At 46.5% G+C, this 17,200-nt stretch overlaps 2 protein-coding genes across 7 annotated transcripts; both read left to right on the top strand.

Annotated features, from left to right (window-relative positions):
- Nucleotides 1-9,285: 9,285 nt before the first annotated feature.
- Nucleotides 9,286-14,313, top strand: LOC120708516. 6 transcript variants are annotated; one of them, XM_039993810.1, is made up of 5 exons: nucleotides 9,286-9,609; nucleotides 9,778-10,451; nucleotides 10,566-10,708; nucleotides 10,847-10,999; nucleotides 11,110-14,313. In XM_039993810.1, exon 5 carries the CDS (start codon nucleotides 12,379-12,381, stop codon nucleotides 13,921-13,923), a length of 1,545 nt encoding a protein of 514 aa, XP_039849744.1. In that variant the 5' UTR covers nucleotides 9,286-9,609; nucleotides 9,778-10,451; nucleotides 10,566-10,708; nucleotides 10,847-10,999; nucleotides 11,110-12,378; the 3' UTR covers nucleotides 13,924-14,313. The 6 variants fall into 6 exon arrangements, with proteins under 6 accessions (XP_039849744.1, XP_039849743.1, XP_039849746.1 ...); XM_039993809.1 differs by having other exon boundaries at nucleotides 9,286-10,451; XM_039993812.1 differs by having other exon boundaries at nucleotides 9,286-10,708; nucleotides 11,105-11,258; nucleotides 12,292-14,190.
- On the top strand, nucleotides 13,965-15,414 carry LOC120708519 (copper transport protein ATX1-like). The gene is made up of 3 exons (XM_039993815.1): nucleotides 13,965-14,571; nucleotides 14,701-14,776; nucleotides 14,929-15,414. The coding sequence occupies exons 1-3, from the start codon at nucleotides 14,461-14,463 to the stop codon at nucleotides 15,054-15,056; spliced, it is 315 nt and encodes a 104-aa protein (XP_039849749.1). The 5' UTR covers nucleotides 13,965-14,460; the 3' UTR covers nucleotides 15,057-15,414.
- Nucleotides 15,415-17,200: the final 1,786 nt, after the last annotated feature.

Consider the following 17,200-nt stretch of genomic DNA (forward strand, 5'->3'; position numbering starts at 1 on the left):
TCGTGGTATGATTGGAGGGAGAAGAGTGCGTCGAGTTGGAGGAAGAGGCTTCGGCCGTGCTCGCCCGGCCCACGCCGCGACGTGCCGCGTCGGCGTCGCACCTGGACGGGAACGCGGCCTGGGTTCGTGTTTCGCGGATGATGCGGTGAAACGGGACTCGTTTAGCACGAGCAGGGAGGGAGCAGCGGCGGCAGGCAGGAACTTGATCGACCAGCCTTTTCAGCCAACCCGAGAGGGTCCATCGAATGCTTCACGTTTTGGCATTATTGCCTAGAGCCGCAAATGACACTTTGGGCCGTGTTTAGTTGTACTCTGTAAAAATTTTGAAAAGACATCTATCTACATTTGAAGTACTAAACATAGACTAATCACAAAAATAATTGCAGAACTCGTCTGTAAATCGCGAGACGAATCTAATGACCCTAATTAATCCGTCATTAGAGGTTATTTACTGTAGCATTACTGTAGCAATTTAGCATCTAATTACAGCCTAATTAGGTTCATTAGATTCGTCTCGCCATTTACAGACAGCAGTCGCAATGCGTTTTTTATTTCGTCTAGATTTAAGTCTCCATGCAGGTGCCGGAAATTTTTTTTGGAATTTTGATTTTTGTAACTAAACACGGCCTTGGTTACTACTAGTCGCGAATTTTCTCTTGCCGTGCCGACCTACCTAATTAAATGCTTGTATTATTGTTCTGAAAATGTGGAGTACACTCCTACAGAATAGGCATGTGTTCCAGGCCATTTGTTCCGATTGCCTTTGGTCCCAAAATAATAAGTGGCTTTTGTCCCAGGTCCAAAGGCTAGCCGGGCTAGCGGGGGACAGGGGACTTTTGTCCCGGTTGGCAACGGTTGGTGGCTCCACCCGGGACAAAAGTCCCAACCCTTTTATCCCGGTTGGTAACACCAACCCGGACAAAAGGGTGACTCTTTTATCCCGGTTGGTGACACCAACCCGGACAAAAGGATACTTTTGTACTTTTGTCCCGGTTGGTGTTACCAATCCGGACAAAATGCCCCTCCACGTGATAGTTCAAAAAAGAGTTATTCTTTACAAAGTCACATGTACTACTTAGGTGAGTTAGCAAGGAAGTTATGCGCTAGGCAATTGGTCTTGGGTTCGAATCCCGCAGGGCGCAAAGATTTTTTAGCGCGAGGGACATTTTGTCCCGGTTCTACCACCCGGGAGGGCTTTTGTCCCGGCAGCCGGATCCCGGTTCCAAAACCGGGACAAATAGTCCTTTGGAACCGGGACAAATGACCCGATCTGTAGTAGTGGTACTGGTCTTTTTTTTTACTGAAACTAGTGGATATGCATTATCAAGACTACTAATTAGAAATAGATTGAATATCATAGCAATCCAATATAAAAATTTATTTTTTTATTTATACAGTATATCGTAGCAGTTCAATATAAAAAATAGCAAAAAATCACATAATTAAATATTAAGAAGACAAGTTATAATATTTTTTAGAGATCAAACAGACAAATTTACCTTCACCGCTTAAGTGTTGTCTGATCAAGTTGCCCAATGCCAGGATAACCTTTTTGAAATAGATTCAATATTACAAAGTGGGGATAGTGAATTTGAAGCGTCCCCTCGTAAGAGAAGACTTAAATGTGACACAAACATCAGTCCCAGGAGGCTGATGACACATTTATTACATCAGATGGTTCATCACCGTACAACTCTACGCGGTAATGGGCAGAGAAGCGCCACTATCGCGAGGATTACAACACACACCCACACAATGATATTAATTATAAAAAGAGGGTCATCCGAGTCTTGCGCCATGCGGTATCTCCTGCGGGTGACCCTAATCCACAGGCAAGGCTGGGTGCAGGACGGTACCCTACTCAACATCTTCTGGAACAAAGTCTGGATCTTACTCTAAAAAATTAAGAAATGGGGTGAGTACAAACGTACTCAGCAAGTCCAATCACACCCACGGATGGGGTATAAACAGAATATAATGCACAGGGTAAATCAAGGATAAGGCTAGGGTTTAATTTGCGGAAAACAATTTTTTTATGCAGGGGTTCATTTGAAAGAAATGATTTTTCAAAGCAAGTTCTCTTTGTACCGAATAACCTATAATGTTGGCCCACACATGACCCAAATTTTAAGCTGCTACCGGACTCCTCATCCTCCGTAGCACACGGCACAATTGTCGGACACTTTACCAAAACAACTCACGCCAACCCATCCCAACAGAAACACTAGTTGCGTGACCACACCGTAACTCGCCCAGTACCGTGGGCACGGCTATTCGAATAGATTCTTAACTTTGCAGAGGTGTGCAACTTTACCCACAAGCGGGGTACCGTAACTCGATCACCTTAGTGTCGGTGCAGATCCCAACAAAACCATTACCCACCTTAGCTAGACCTGATTAGCCATCACGGGATGCACCAAGGGGTCATTGACCTATCACAGAGGTTTTAACCAGGACATAAGTCACACAGAGCTAATCCCTTCTCCTTTATCACTCGTTGCTCTCAGCTCTACTGATGGCTATCAGACTAACTAGTAGGGTTTATGCTAAGCCGTTGCCCATTCAACGGTCGAGTGGTTTGCACGATAGTGGAGTTAGGTGAGATGACACACCAACTCGGTCCTTAGTTGTGACAAGATGGATATCTCCCTTCCTTACTCTGCCACACAGGCACGAGCACACCAATCGGCAAATCACACAGAAATGTCATTCATCCCGTCTAAACTCATCTTTCGAAATTCCACATTTTTCCCTTCCCACATACGCACACATTTTCTTTATAAAACAAGTTGTATTGTGTTTAATGTCCTAAGCGTTCTAGCAGCGATTAACGTCCAAACACATTCATACATTAATCTAGGTGGTCAAGGAATGGTTATAACAAATCAAGGTGCGGCTATCCAACCGTGTTTTCAGCAGGCAAAACATATGCAATTTTATAAAATAGGCCAATAGGTTGTGTTTATAAAAACTAGGACAAAAGCATGCATCAAAGGATGGGATTGAACTTGCCGTCTTCAAAACCTTCCGGGAGGTACTGATCGAGGTGCTGTCCTTCAGGCTCGGGGTCGCAGACCTGGTCCTCTTTCGCTGGCTCGTAGTACTGCTCGTCGACAGGCTCTCCTTTGTCCACACCGTGATCTACGGCGTATACAAACAAAACATAATCAAGAAAAAGAAATAAAAGTTTTTATCGTTGAGCTCGAATCGGAAACAATTAATATATGGATATAGAAGTAATATTTTTAGATGATTTCCTAATGTCATGGCCAAAACTATGTTACGAGAGTCGTGGTAAGGTTTTAGGTCGATCTGAGGTCGTTTGGCGCATGAAATGATAGGTTATATAAAGGATTAGGGGTTAAATAAGGGGTCAGGGACCTATTTGTAATTTGTTCTGAGAGTGGAAGGGCCTGATTGTAATTTTTGGAAATATCTTGGACGTACTAAAAAGGTGTAGGGTTTATTTAAAATTAAGTATATATGGTGGGAGGGTTTATTTGCGAATTAAAGAATAGGAAGGGTCTCTTTTGTAAAAGGACTTGAGAGGTGAGATGGTTCTTTAAGAAATAACGGGAAAAGCAGGGGCCTAAAGGCAAAAATGCATGTCTTCTCCCTTTTCCCCTCGCTAGGAAACAGGGGAGGGGCGGTGGCGCGGCGGTGGCTGCCCTCGCCGGCGGTCTAGGCCTCGGGGGGCGGCCGGGAGGAGGGGGAAAAGAGAGAGAGACTCAAGGGGTCGATCCCCCCTCGATTTTGGGGAAGGAGGCCCGCAGGGCGGGGATTCATGGTGGCGGGCGGCAGCAGGCGGCGGCGGCGGCCATGGTGGCGCTGCGGTGGGGCTTGCCGGCGCCCAAGGTGAGGAGGGAGAGTGAGAGGGAGGCGAGGAAGTCCTAATGCACCTCTTACCCTGGGCAGAGGCAGCGCGAGGGGGCGGCTCCGCGGTGGCCGGAGTGCTCGGCGGCTATGGCAATGGTGGCGGCACTGATAGCTCGGGGAGGAGGCTAGGGATGGCGGTATAGGTCGTGGTGATGGCGGAACGCGGCGTGGGGGGTCTATTTAAGGGCGAGGTAAGGCGGTGGGCGGTGGCCGCGTTGGTGGCGGCTCGGCGAGCTTCGGGTTCGGCCTTAATGGCGCTTGGCTGTTACAGCGGTGTCGTGGAGCGGCGGCGCGGGCGGCGAGACGGCCACAGGATGACGCGACCGCTCAGGCAGGCGGCGAGCGGGGCCGGTGGCGCTGTGCGGCTTGACGGCGGAGGGCGCGGCGAGCAGTGCCGCTCGTGTCGCGCGTGGGCGTGCACAGGGGCAGTCGGCGGCGAGGACGGGGCGTGCACGTGGGCTCTGCTCGCGAGGTCGGGCGTCGAGGCAGGCAAGCGGCGAGCAGCGCGGCGGCGATGACGGCCCTGCGGTGCGTGGCGTGGCAGGCGTGCGGAGCGGCGGCGAGCGTCGCGGCGGGTGGCCCGGCCGCGTGGAGCACGTGTGCACGCGTACGCGTGCGCATGCGCAGGCCGGGGCGTGCGCGCGCACAGGGACTGGGGCGGGCGGCGTGGCTCGGACGCGCGCGGGAGAGCGAGGTCGGGGAGCCGGGCCGGCGTGCGCGCGTGGCGAGCGGCGCTCGGGGGCAGAGGAAGGAAAGAGGAGAAGGGAGGAGGAGGGAAAGAGAAAAGAAAAAGAAAAAGGAAAAGCGGGAGGAAAGAAAAATGGAGAAAAGAAAAGAAAATGGAAAAGAAATGGAAAAATGGAAAAGAAAAAGAGAAAGAGAGAGAGGGAGAGGAGATTCGCGCTGCGCTGATCGCGACGTCGACCGCGGGGCTGGTCGGCCGCGCTCAGCGGCCGCGTGCGCGCGCTGACGAGGTCACAGGGAAAAGGGGTCGGGGATGTTGGAGATCGAACGTTTGGAACAGAGAAAGATTTCGGGAATTAGGGTTCAGGGTTTTAGGCAGATTTTGAGCTCAACGATGAAAAGTTTTTGGAAAAAAAATATTTTAGCGCGTGATTTAATTTTGTTAGATTTTTGGGATGTCATAGAATCTAAAAGTAGTAAATAAAAATGACGTCAATGAATCAAATCGCGGTTATACCATGGTTGTCAGCAGCAATATTTCTTCCTTCAACTAATGGTGTTTTTGTTGACCCTGCTCTTGGCCTCATGCCTAAGATCACTCTCGTCATTGATTACATTTGTCACATCTTCAGGTGAAACATGATGAGCCATTAGGATCAAAGGTTTCTAGCTCTGAAAAAAGGTGAAACATGGGCAATAGTGTGAGAAGTAACAATGCCACACCAGAATTTCCAGCATCGAGTTCTTGATCAGATGTCAATGTTGCAAAACCAAATCATCAAATCCGACCAATCTGGTCTAGATTCCAATACCCCCACATAAATTCAATTTTTTTATTGACTTATTACCTATAGGTTCCGACGAATCACACACTGGCCGGAGGATGTTGAACTGCGAGGAAGATACGAGTCCCATTAAACAACTAGTAAGAACGCACATACACATTCGGTGATAGGGGAAGAAGAAAGCAACAGAAAAAAGATGCAGTAGCTGTCATTTAGCTCAGTAACCATGGAGAGCTCGTAAATTCGAAAACATATATAGGATCATCTTGTGCAGAAATATTTGTAGCAGGCAAGGAAATAAGAGGATAATTATGGGTGATGATATGACAAATGAAGAAGGAAAACATAGGATCACTGATTCACTGTGCGCAGAAATATTTGTATCAGGAAAGGAAATAAGAGCCTAATTATAAGTGATGATATATATGACAAATAAGGAAGGACATGCATGATCGACTAAAGAGAGCTTACACTAATTGTAGCTAATCGGCTTTCCATACGAGACCCATGATTGCTGATTGGTCGCATCCTCTCTTACCATAATCAATTAATGTTGACGTTTCCTAAATTAATGTTGACATTGCCTAAATAATGCATCAAATGTGATAGGTGGGTACGTTGGGTACATAGAAGAGCCGTGGTGAGAAAAGTTAGAGATTTTGGGTGGAAACATTTTAGAAATAGTTGTTTTCATCTATCCATCGTCTATCCATCATCTTGAGACCTGCGGTGTGGGACCATCTTGAAAGAATATGGGGTAGCAAAAATAAAATTTTTCTACCGCATAAACCAGGATTACTGCAGTTATAGATCACGTGATTATCAATAGACGCGCGGATGCGGAACTTCTGAAGCGCGTCGGTGTCGTGCAGATGGAAGCCGGCAGTGCAGTTGCGAGAACCTCCTCACGTGCGGCTCGTCCTTGTGCAGCAGATGCGGCACCTCCAAGGTATCCACACGTACGGGAAGAAGCGTCGCGATCCGGACTGCTGGGTCCGCGAGGGCGACCTAGGGCTTGACGCACAGGAGGGGCGGCAAGAAAATAGGGCGGCTACTGTAGCAAGTACTGTTCACGTCCGTGAGAGGTTAACCCTTGGGAGCCCCCTTTTGCTTTTATAGCCCCTGGAGCACACCCTAGGTGGGCTCCTCTTGGGCCCCACCTTGGGCGCCTTTTTTTGTCCTGAGAGGGCCATTAGTGCACCTAAGCCTAGTCTAATTCGGATCTCATCCTTATCAGACTTCTTTCCCTTAAGTGTGTGACCCTGTGGGCTCACATGCGAATAGACATGGGCCGAGTACTTTTACTCGGCCCAATAGTAGACAGCGGCCTCTAGCAAGACATGTCAACTCCTATACGCACGCAAAGATCATATCAGACGAGCCGTTACAATGTCATATACATGTTGTTCCTTTTGCCTCACGATATTTGGTCTTTCTCTAAGCTGACCTCTCTTTCTCGATGCCGTGATTCAGATCCTTGGTTAACACTTAACCTCAGCATGGCCATGCACTTCTTGATCTGACTCACTCGAGGGACCCAGAGATATCTCTCTCAGACAGAGAGGGGTAAATTCCATCTCGACTGACCATGTCTCACAGCATGCTTTTTGGCAAACTCGAAAACCACCTTTATAACTACCCAGTTACGGAGTAGCGTTTGATGGCTCCTAAGTAAGTCAGTTCACATCTTGAGTACATGCGACAATCTCAGGTTTAAGGACACAACATACATATTGTGTAATGAGAAATCACCATCTCTCGTGTGGGGTCAGTTCAGACTCGTGTCCTACATGAGTCCACATTATTAGTTTGACATCTCCATGTCCATGACCTGTGAAACATAGTCATCAACTAATACATGTGCTAGTCTAATATTCATGTGTGTCTTTGCATGAACTCCGACTAGGAACATCTTTAGAATAACCATACAAGTAAAGAGTTTCACAAACAATTCACATAATCATTAATCAATACAAGTTGCCTTTCATGGATATTCAATGAACACTTTATTAATCATGAATACAAATAAATATAATCATCTCTATGATTGCCTCTAGGGCATATTTCCTACACATCTGTGAGGGATAAGGGTGGTCCACTTTGGGTGAGAAAGGAAAAGGATTTCAATTCTTTTAACTTTTATAGTATAGATTTGTTCTTAAGAAAAAAGTCTTATTTACCTCCATGTACAGTGCCTGAGTTTATGTTTCCACCATAAATTAAAAAATCAAGTATTTTGGCTCCTCAAACTCGTAATACCGGACATATAATCTCCATAGGTGGTTTCTCTTAGTGGGTTTTCTTATTTTCTTTTATATTTATTTTGGATGAAACTTTAAAAAATATAGTAAATTTAAAAAATAAAATGGAAAATTTAATTTTATTGGACTCCACACGAGTAAATATATGTAGTGAATATATGACTGAGTGTAGCTCAGCTGGTAAGGTTCCTTGTGGTGGAACTTACCCATTAGGGTTCGAGCCCTCGACTCGACATTGGTGCTTGTATTTTCCTGGATTTAACCGGCGCTATTATTTTAGTGGTAGGCGACATGCCCGTCGATAGCGAGGCGCTAGTGGTGACTTCATCAATCTCAAGGATCTGCCAATTCAGTCTCTCGGAGATGCTCATAGAGGTAGGGTTGCGTATGTGTATTCATAGAGGTGATTATGCGTGCGTTTGTGATTGTCTGTGTTTGTACTGTGTTTCTCAAAAAAATATATGTAGTGAATATATGATATGATATGATATAATTAGTAAAAAAATTTAATTTTAGATATACATTTTTCTATAATCAATTCATGTCTACATTTTATGTTGTCCAATTATGGTGATTTTTTTATGGTGATCTAATCATTAAATGGTTGAGTTGTAATAAAAACTTTATGCTCATTAGATTATATATGCCCGAGTTATAGATTTAGGAGTTTAATTTCAAACTATATAAGACTGTTCAATATTTTAAGAATAAATGATCCAGTGACCACGAAATTTTTACTCCAACTTAATATTAAATAATTCAAAAAAAGGTAGATATGCATTAATTATAGAAAATTATATCTCTATAAATAAAAATTTATTTTTTATTAAATTATATCATATCATTGCTATATATCTACTCATGTGAAGTCCGAAAAATATAATTTTTCATTTAGCACGAGCAAAGAGAGAGCGGCGGCGGCAGGCAGGGACTTGTTTATTCGGCCAATCCGAGAGGGTCCATCGAATGCTTCACGTTTTGGCATGTGCTTAGAGCAACAAATGACACCTTGGACCCTTGGCTACCACTAGTCGCGAATTTTCTCTTGCCGTGCCTTCCTAATTAAATGCTTGTATTATTGTTCTGATGACAATGTGGAGTACTGACCCTTTTTTCTGTACTGAAATTTTCTTAACCTCCGCCAAGCCCAACTGACATTTTTGGCCTTTTCGGCCCGAATACGGATTTGGGCTTACCGGCTTGTGGACGACGAGACGAGTCGACGAGGCTACACATGCTGGGCTCATACTTGAGCCGTTAAAAATTAAAAACACGCAGCTATACAGCCCGACCAAAGTCGTGTTTAGTTGCCTTTCGTAAAACTTTTGAAAGAGCATCTTTCTATATTTAAAATACTAAACATAGACGAATCACAAAATTAATTACAGAATTCGTTTGTAAATCGCGAGACGAATCTGACGAGCCTAATTAATCCGTCATTAGAGATTATTTAATGTAGCATTACCGTAGCAATTTAGCATCTAATTACAGCCTAATTAGGTTCATTAGATTCGTCTCGCGATTTACAGGCAAACTGTGCAATGCGTTTTTTATTTCGTCTAGATTTAAGTCTTCATGCAGGTGTCGGAATTTTTTTTTGGAATTTTGATTTTGGGAACTAAACACGGCGCAACTAGTACTATACTGTCCAGAAAAATTACTGCTGCTGTGAAGTATTCACCACTCCTCCCGTCCCTATCCTCTCGCCACAGTAGCTTCCAGGCGATTCCGCAGTTCCTCCGCCGATTCGCCGTCAACCTCGCCTTTGGCGCCCTCGTCGGCGTCGGAGGAGGAGGGTGACCGGTCCAATCGGCGGTGGATCGACTCCCCTGCATATATTAGCTATATAGTAGGGTTAGGGTTACCGGTGGGGCTTGCTAGTTGTTCGCCGGTTCTTTTGATTCCCTGGATCAGCATCGGAAGAGGCGGATGCGGCGGACCCGGCGACGGTGTTGGCGAAGCTTAAGCTCTTTCCTTCTGCGTTGGTCCATGGAGAATAAAAGGTAACCTTGCTACTTTTGGGGTCCTGTGGGGGCTCTGGTTGTTGGCAAGGTTGTGCTACCTGTGCTGCTGTGGCCGTTTTGCTCAACGACGGCGTGGATGCGGTGAAGCCAGATCGAATTACGGTGCGGCCTTCTCCGGTATCTTTGCTGGCTTCCTTGTTTATGCAGATGGCGGTGGCATCAGCATCAGGTTCTTTCTACCAACTTGGGGAACTGGGTTGGTTTTAGCTCCCACCTCTTCTTGTGGTTTCCTCCCCCTCCTGGGTGTTCTGTTGGCCGGTCTGCCGGGGTGGTTGATGGTTGTGGCGCCAGGCTTCCTGTGGTCCGGCAATGTGAGGGCCATTGGCCTTTTTTTTGGCATGTGCGTTCAGCGGGTAAAAAGTATGTCAGTGATACTGGTGTGCTGCTCTTGATGCTGTTTAAAACCCTTGAATCATCTTCGTAAGAGGGGGTGGTCGGCTTCAACGCGACTGTTCCGGCCGCCGGCAACGAGGATGACCGGGAAAAGCTTACAAGGACTGGAATATAATTTTCTTTTTTTACAAGGATGTCTTTGTAAGAGTGGGGTTGTAAACCATCAAAAATATTTGTGAAATAAGTCCGGTTTCTCAAAAAAAAAAACTAGTACTATACTTTTTCAAAAAAAATACTAGTACTGTACAGTTGGGTCTTGAACAGTTAGCCCAGCCCATAGACGAATTCTCCCTCTGTCTCCCTCTCTCCCAGCGCTGACCGCCTGACCTGCTGGCTGGCATCGGGGAATCCGCGACCCTTGTCGTTGGGGATGAAGTCCGACAGCGACTAGATTCGCCGCGGAGTCTTTGAGAATGGGAGACTTCGAGGTGCGCGTATGGCGCATGCGGAGATCTCGCGCATGCGCCCCAATCCTCCCGCTCTCTCCTGGGTCCTGTCCGCAACCTCCGAAAAACCTCACTTGTTTCCATGCCTCGCCACAGTAGCGGACTAGTGGTCGTGGGGAAGCAGCGGATCTCGCCGACGACGCGTGTGCCCTCCCCCTCCCTGACGGTCAATCTTGCGGTGCGGCCTCGGTGGCCTCGCCCGGGCACGGCGGCGCCAGGACGGCGGCCGGCTTCCACAGGTACCACCCCCCGTCTTCAACGCCCGCCGGTTTCGTCTGACCGGGGAGCATTGCTTGCTACTCGGCACTAGAGCACACCACCGCCTCCCAAAATTGACCTGCTTTTACCTTGGACACGCGCGCGCGGCCGGCGCGCAGGAACCACTTCTTCGCCATTGCTTTCGAGTGACGTCAACTCAGATGCGTGAAGCTGCCCAACCGATTTGTTCGCTGAGGACTTTAATGGAGATGTGACGGGTTTAGTTCGCGGAGAACTGAAAGTCGCCAGCTTCCGTTCCAAGAGATAGGCAGGTAGCTTTTCTTCCGCCTGCTTGACTCGAATTCGGTGCCATTCTACAAGAATTTGTGGCTCAAATGCTCAATTGGCTGCCCTGCCTGCCTGCCACTTTCCCCCAGCGCAGGGTCCCTCCACCACACCAGTTCATAGCGAGTTGCTTGCAGGATCCTCGGGGTCTGCTGCGCTGCGGGTTCTGATCAGTCTGGCAGCTTTCCCTCTGATTCTTTCGAGAGGACTTCCTGCTCTCGTTTACCTCCTGCATCCGATACAGAGGTATGTTCATCCGGGCCATGGGTGTGCTTCTATAATCAGTTTGTGTGAGATTATTTGATTCTCGATACTCTTCCTTTTTGTGCCAATGCTTTTGATGTGTAACTCAGCAGATTGTCCCACCTTTTGCCGATCTTCTCAACAACAACAACATAGCCTTTTTTTTCCCAAGCAAGTTGGGGTAGGCTAGAGATGAAACCCGAAAGAAATAAGTTCAAAGTTCAGGCATATTGATAGAGTCTCCAAGCGCTCCTATCCAAAGCTATCTCTTTAGAGATATTCCAATCCTTAAGGTCTCTTAACCGACTCATCCCACATCAGTTTAGGTCTACCTCTACCCCTCTTTACATTATCGACCCGCTCAAGAACCCCATTACGCACCGGCGTCTCAGGAGGCCTTCGTTGGACATGTCCAAACCATCTCAGCCGATGCTGGATAAGTTTCTCCTCAATTGGTGCCACCCCGACCCTATCCCGAATAACTTTGTTCCGGACTCTATCCCTCCTTGTGTGCCCGCAAAACCAACGCAACATCCGCATCTCTGCTACACTCAGTTGCTGGACATGTCGCCTTTTTGTAGGCCAACATTCAGCACCGTATAACATCGCCGGACGAATTGCTGTCCTATATAATTTGCCTTTTAACTTTTGTGGCACCCTCTTGTCACAAAGGATGCCAGAAACTTGCCGCCATTTCAACCAGCCAGCTGAAATTCTATGCCTAACATCTTCATCAATGTCGCCATCCTTTTGTAGCACCGATCCTAAATACTTTGCCGATCTTCTCACATGTGTAGAAAACCAGGATAGGTCGAATGGCATAAACTTGACTAGAGACTTGCTGAAATTGCTGAATGCAGTAGTCTGTTAGTCCCATATTATGTTGGTAACATCCTTCGCCTCTTCTAGTTCTGCTGATCTATGCACTGTTTGTGATGTTGACTTGCAGCTATGTTTTTGCACACATTCAGCTATGTTTGCACTGATCTAGTCATATTTGGTGTTCGAACACGCTTATTTTTCACATACACAACAGATGCCGTAATTCTTTAACAAACATCTTCGAGTTGATCATCCAATGCCCTTGCAACTTGCATAGCTACAATTCTCAGTCACATCGTAAATGGCTCAGAATACCTCCGAAGAAGACATAGAAAATGTGCCATATTCAGATCCAAATTCACCAATTCTGACTGGATATCGGGTATCAGTTCCTGCTCTTGATGATGGACTAGCGCTAGGGACACTCCGTCATGAACAAAGACTTCTTGATTTCCTGAAGGCCACTCCCTCAGTGCAATGGATAAAGAAAATCAATCTTTGTTCACCATTGATAAAATTTCGGCTGGCATCCTCTAGCGTCCGTGGTAACCTTCATGCTCACTTCATCAGAACAATCAGCTGGGGTTCAGTTTTCACTGTATGCAAGAAATGGCTCAAGCATCCCATGAACATTGCTCTCCTAATATGGCTGCTCTGTGTTGGTGCTGCTGGTGCCATGTTAATCTTGCTTCTATTAGGACTCCTGAATGATGCATTCCCTTCCAAGTCCTTAAGAAATCAATGGATAGAGATTGACAATCAAATCCTCAACGCCCTCTTCACCCTCTTGAGCATATACGAGCACCCAAAATTAATCCACCATACTGTTCTTCTCTACCGGTGGCAGCCCGAGGACGCAGCCGAACTAAGGAAATATTATTGCAAGAATGTGGCATGCCGTCCCAATGAGCGAGCACACATATCCTTTGTGGTGGTTCTCCTCCACATCACTTGCATCTCCCAGTATTCTGATTGTGGCCTCTACTGGGCCTACTCCAGCAAATCACGCTCTGAATTTGCTGACAACTTCTTCTTCATCCTAGGCATTGCTGCACCGGTCCTTGCTGGAGTGTACACAGTGTACAGCCCTCTTGGCAGGGACTATGATGTCGTGTCTGATGAAGAAACCAAACAACTGGACGCAGTTCTAGTCGAGTCATCAGAAACAAGGACAGTAGTGAGCAACCCCGCATGGGCAGGTGGGCTGTTTGATTGCAGTGAGGACCCCACAGCTTGCTATCTCTCTTTCCTCTTCACATTCTGTGTGTTTGGTTGGAACATGGAGCGACTTGGGTTTGGCAACATGTATGTGCACACATTCACATTCCTGTTGCTGTGTGTCACGCCATTCTGGTTGTTCAACATCACAGCGATGAACATCCACAGCTACATCTTTGGTGATTTCATCGGTGCTGCAGGGATTATCCTGTGTTTCTTTGGCCTGCTATATGGGGGTTTCTGGAGGATCCAGATGAGGAAGACATTTGGGCTGCCCAGAAGCAGGTGGTTCTGCGGATCAGCATCATTGACAGACTATGTGCAGTGGCTGTTCTGCTGGCCATGCTCTCTTGCGCAGGAGGTCCGCACGGGAAACCTGTATGATGCAAAGGATGGGAACTTCTATGAGAAACTGATGGACGGTGGTGATGTGGAGAACGGATCAGGATTGATAGTTGTGACAGAATTACCAGTATCTATGGGAGTAGAAGAGGGGAATAGTATCAATGCCAAACTCGTGGCAGATGGTGAAATGATTCCACCCACCCAACCAGTAATAGAATGTGGGGAGAGGGAAGGAACTGATTCAGAAGTTGTGGCAAATTGTAGCATCCAGCTCAAAAGCTAACCCACTGATAAAGGATGATTTGAGTTATGGTGTTCAGAAGTAGCCAAGTCACTCTTCTTCTTTGATTGGCACCACCTTTTTCAGCACTATGCTCTTCTGTTGTCAATTACTGTTTAGTATGTCATTTAGCTCATTTATGTTAAAAGGTAAATGGAATGAATGGGCAATGATCTAAGGAAGTACAGCGGCAAATAGATGTAAAAATGTTTAGATGTCAATATTTCATGTTTATAAAATATTAACAGAGGACAAAAATGTAATGTTTGACCGCGATTTCAATAGCAGGTTTAAAGCCTTTTATAGAGCAACTATGTAAGTTGGCTAATGCAATCAGTAACTTAAGGAATTGGTTGGCGACAGTTCAAAAGACAAAAAGGGGATTCTTATCTACCCTATCCTATATTATAGCCTTTGGTTGTTTGAAGTGGTCCTTTTTTTAGTGTGAAATGCCTGACCCCATGAACGTAAAGTTCATGCTTTATGTTTCACGGTGGAGAACAAAAGTTGCAGTTGCTTGCATGAAAGAGAAAGGTACGGATGCATCTATATATGCCCCGGGGTGCAGATAGATGGACATCTTCTGTTGGAAAGCTGTTTGAGGAGTTTGTGCACATTAGTCTCCTGCTCTGTTCTCCCGGAACCATGGCTGTAAGTTGCAATCGGCTCTTTTGTTTGTTACCTGATCTACTTGAATCCAGAAGTACATCATGCATTTATGCTTGTATGTATGCTGATATGCACAAGAAACTTGAGTCTGAAAGTCATCTTTGGGCACAGGTTGTGGAGCTCAAGGTTGGAATGCACTGCGAAAGGTGCATCAAAGCGATTAAGAAGGCTATAAAAACAATCGATGGTAAGCCAGTTGTCAACTCAGCCCTTCTTGCTATTACCATACAATCATTCTCTTTCAGGTTTTAGCATTAAGAATATTTCTGTTCTTTTTAACGAGCACCTGTATCTTTATTCTTTAACCACACATCTAATCGTGCGCCAATGGGCGTGCAGATATGGAGAGCTATCAACTAGAGACGGAGACGAACAAGGTCATGGTGACAGGGAACGTGACCCCGGAGGAAGTCGTCAAGGCTCTCCACAAGATTGGTAAGACGGCAACCTGCTGGACGGAAGATTGAGAACTGATGGTTTTCTCAGCCCCACTCTGACAGTCAGTTAGCTATCAAGTTCCTACCTGGACTCCTGGAGATGCTACTTACTACTGGTAACTTGAGCTAATAGTCTACTAGCTAATTACTAGCGAGTAGTATTAGTTAATCTGCTTTCCTAGCTTGTGTACCAGGATGTTTGTACGCTGCAGCTATTCTAGAAATAAACAGGGACCAGTTTTAATGGGTTTTGCTTTGTAAAGCTGGTAACCCCAGCAGGCTAGCTGAGCCGTTTTGTAACTGCAACCTTATTGGCTTTCTGTTAAAGCCGGGTGAATCCTTGATCGAAAAAGAAGAAGAAATAAACAGGGACACATGCTGTGAAAAACGGGTTGCTGCTATGCGCAGTTTGTTGGCCTGGTTGATGCCAGTCGCGGTCTTGTGTTTAACTACCAGCCCAGTGGCCCATGCTGACCGATCTGCATGCAAATCGTATCAACTTGTGCTACGCTCTCGCAAGTCATACGTGCATGATAAACCTGTGCCGATTTGAGAGAACGTGTCAACCAGGTTGCCCAACCCTGATGGTAATGACCGATTGACCGTGGCAGCAAGCAGCAGTAGCACTCCTTGTCCTTGACCATTTCCGCTCCTCAGACGTTGATCCGGCCCCGCGATCGGCTGACCTGCCTCGGTTCCCCCGACATCCGGTGAAGGTAGACCGCTGCCCTCTCCAATCCAGTTCCCCTGCTGTTCGCTGACAGCCTGACAGTTACATTACGGGCTCACCGCCCGGCCCAGCTTCTTCTTCCCCTCGTGGCACGGCCATTGCTCCGGTTCAGAAGTGAGATCGCTGGCCTGGCGCGTACGGGGTCACCCGTTTGAACAGTTCCGCTGGGGTGCCGGCGGTGCCATGCCAAACTCGTCAGATGCCGCGTGAACGCTGTCCATGCGAAGTTGCAAAACAATCTCGGAACTTCCCAAACTGTTCGACCGTCCGTCAACCATCATTCCATCAATAACGAGCTGCTAGTGCCGTGTCCCAGTGTTTACAGATGGAAACTGAGGAGAAGCACGTGTGTGTTCACAGCAGTAGCGCAGCGGGCAAGCTGAGCAGAGGAGAAATGGAGACAGCAACAGCGATCGGTGTGCCCTGCTTGCACGAGAAGAAACGAGGAGCCACTACTGGCAAGGCATCGGCATCAGATCAGTCGGTGCAGAGCCCGCCGCGTCCGGCCAAGTTGACAACACGGAACACGCCCGCCGCTGTTCGTCCTCGTCGGGCTTGTCCTGTCGCGGGGAGGAACAAGTGACCTGAGCGCTCGTTCGTGCGGCACAGCTTGTCCGGGGCTGGCGATGCCGGTACGGCGCGGTGCTCCGATCTTGTCCCCGGTCGGGAGGCATCTTCCGGGAAACTTTTCCCCGCACCGTCGCGAGGAAAAATCAACCCTGCATTTGCTTCAATTCCAGGGTACTGGCAATTCAATACAATTCAGTCCCTTGTTTACATGGAAGGATCGAGGTTGGAATGTCGCCGTCCTCCACGCTTGGAGACCCGCCAGACATCTTCCAGCTCGAACGCAGCAATTGGGTCGACTCAACTAAATCGAGCTAGCTAGTTTGAATTTGAAAGCAAATAAAATAAGATTTGAAATAAACTAACGAGCTGGCCCGGAATTACGCAGACATTTGCGTCACCGCTTGCATTCGAAGCACCAGTTAACATAGCATTAGTAGATACTAGTCTATCAACCCGTGCTCCCGCACGGGCTAGTTAAAGATATCTAATAATTATCTATCCCACACTCTCTTTAATCAATTAAAAATATTCTAATCTAATACTGCAAAGATACATATTTATCAGTATGTAATTGTAATAAATGTGATAGGTTTAGTTACTAACAATTTTTTCTCACTTTGCATCACACCTCCATATATGTTTGATATGTGTTCAATTGAACACATTGTTTGAGCTATGTGAACAACATGAAAATTGGTATTCTTATCTCTTCTCTTATACATGAATATATGGTGAAAAACACATTATGGTTAGTATATTTATATAAATAATAACATAAATAATATATTAATAATGATAGGAATAGTAATTTAGAATTTTATATTGATGCGCTTTAATATTTTATTATAATAACATATTTTTTATTCAGATTTGG

Source organism: Panicum virgatum, chromosome 5K (genome assembly GCF_016808335.1).
Source record: "Panicum virgatum strain AP13 chromosome 5K, P.virgatum_v5, whole genome shotgun sequence".
In the NCBI taxonomy this organism is placed as follows: domain Eukaryota; kingdom Viridiplantae; phylum Streptophyta; class Magnoliopsida; order Poales; family Poaceae; genus Panicum; species Panicum virgatum.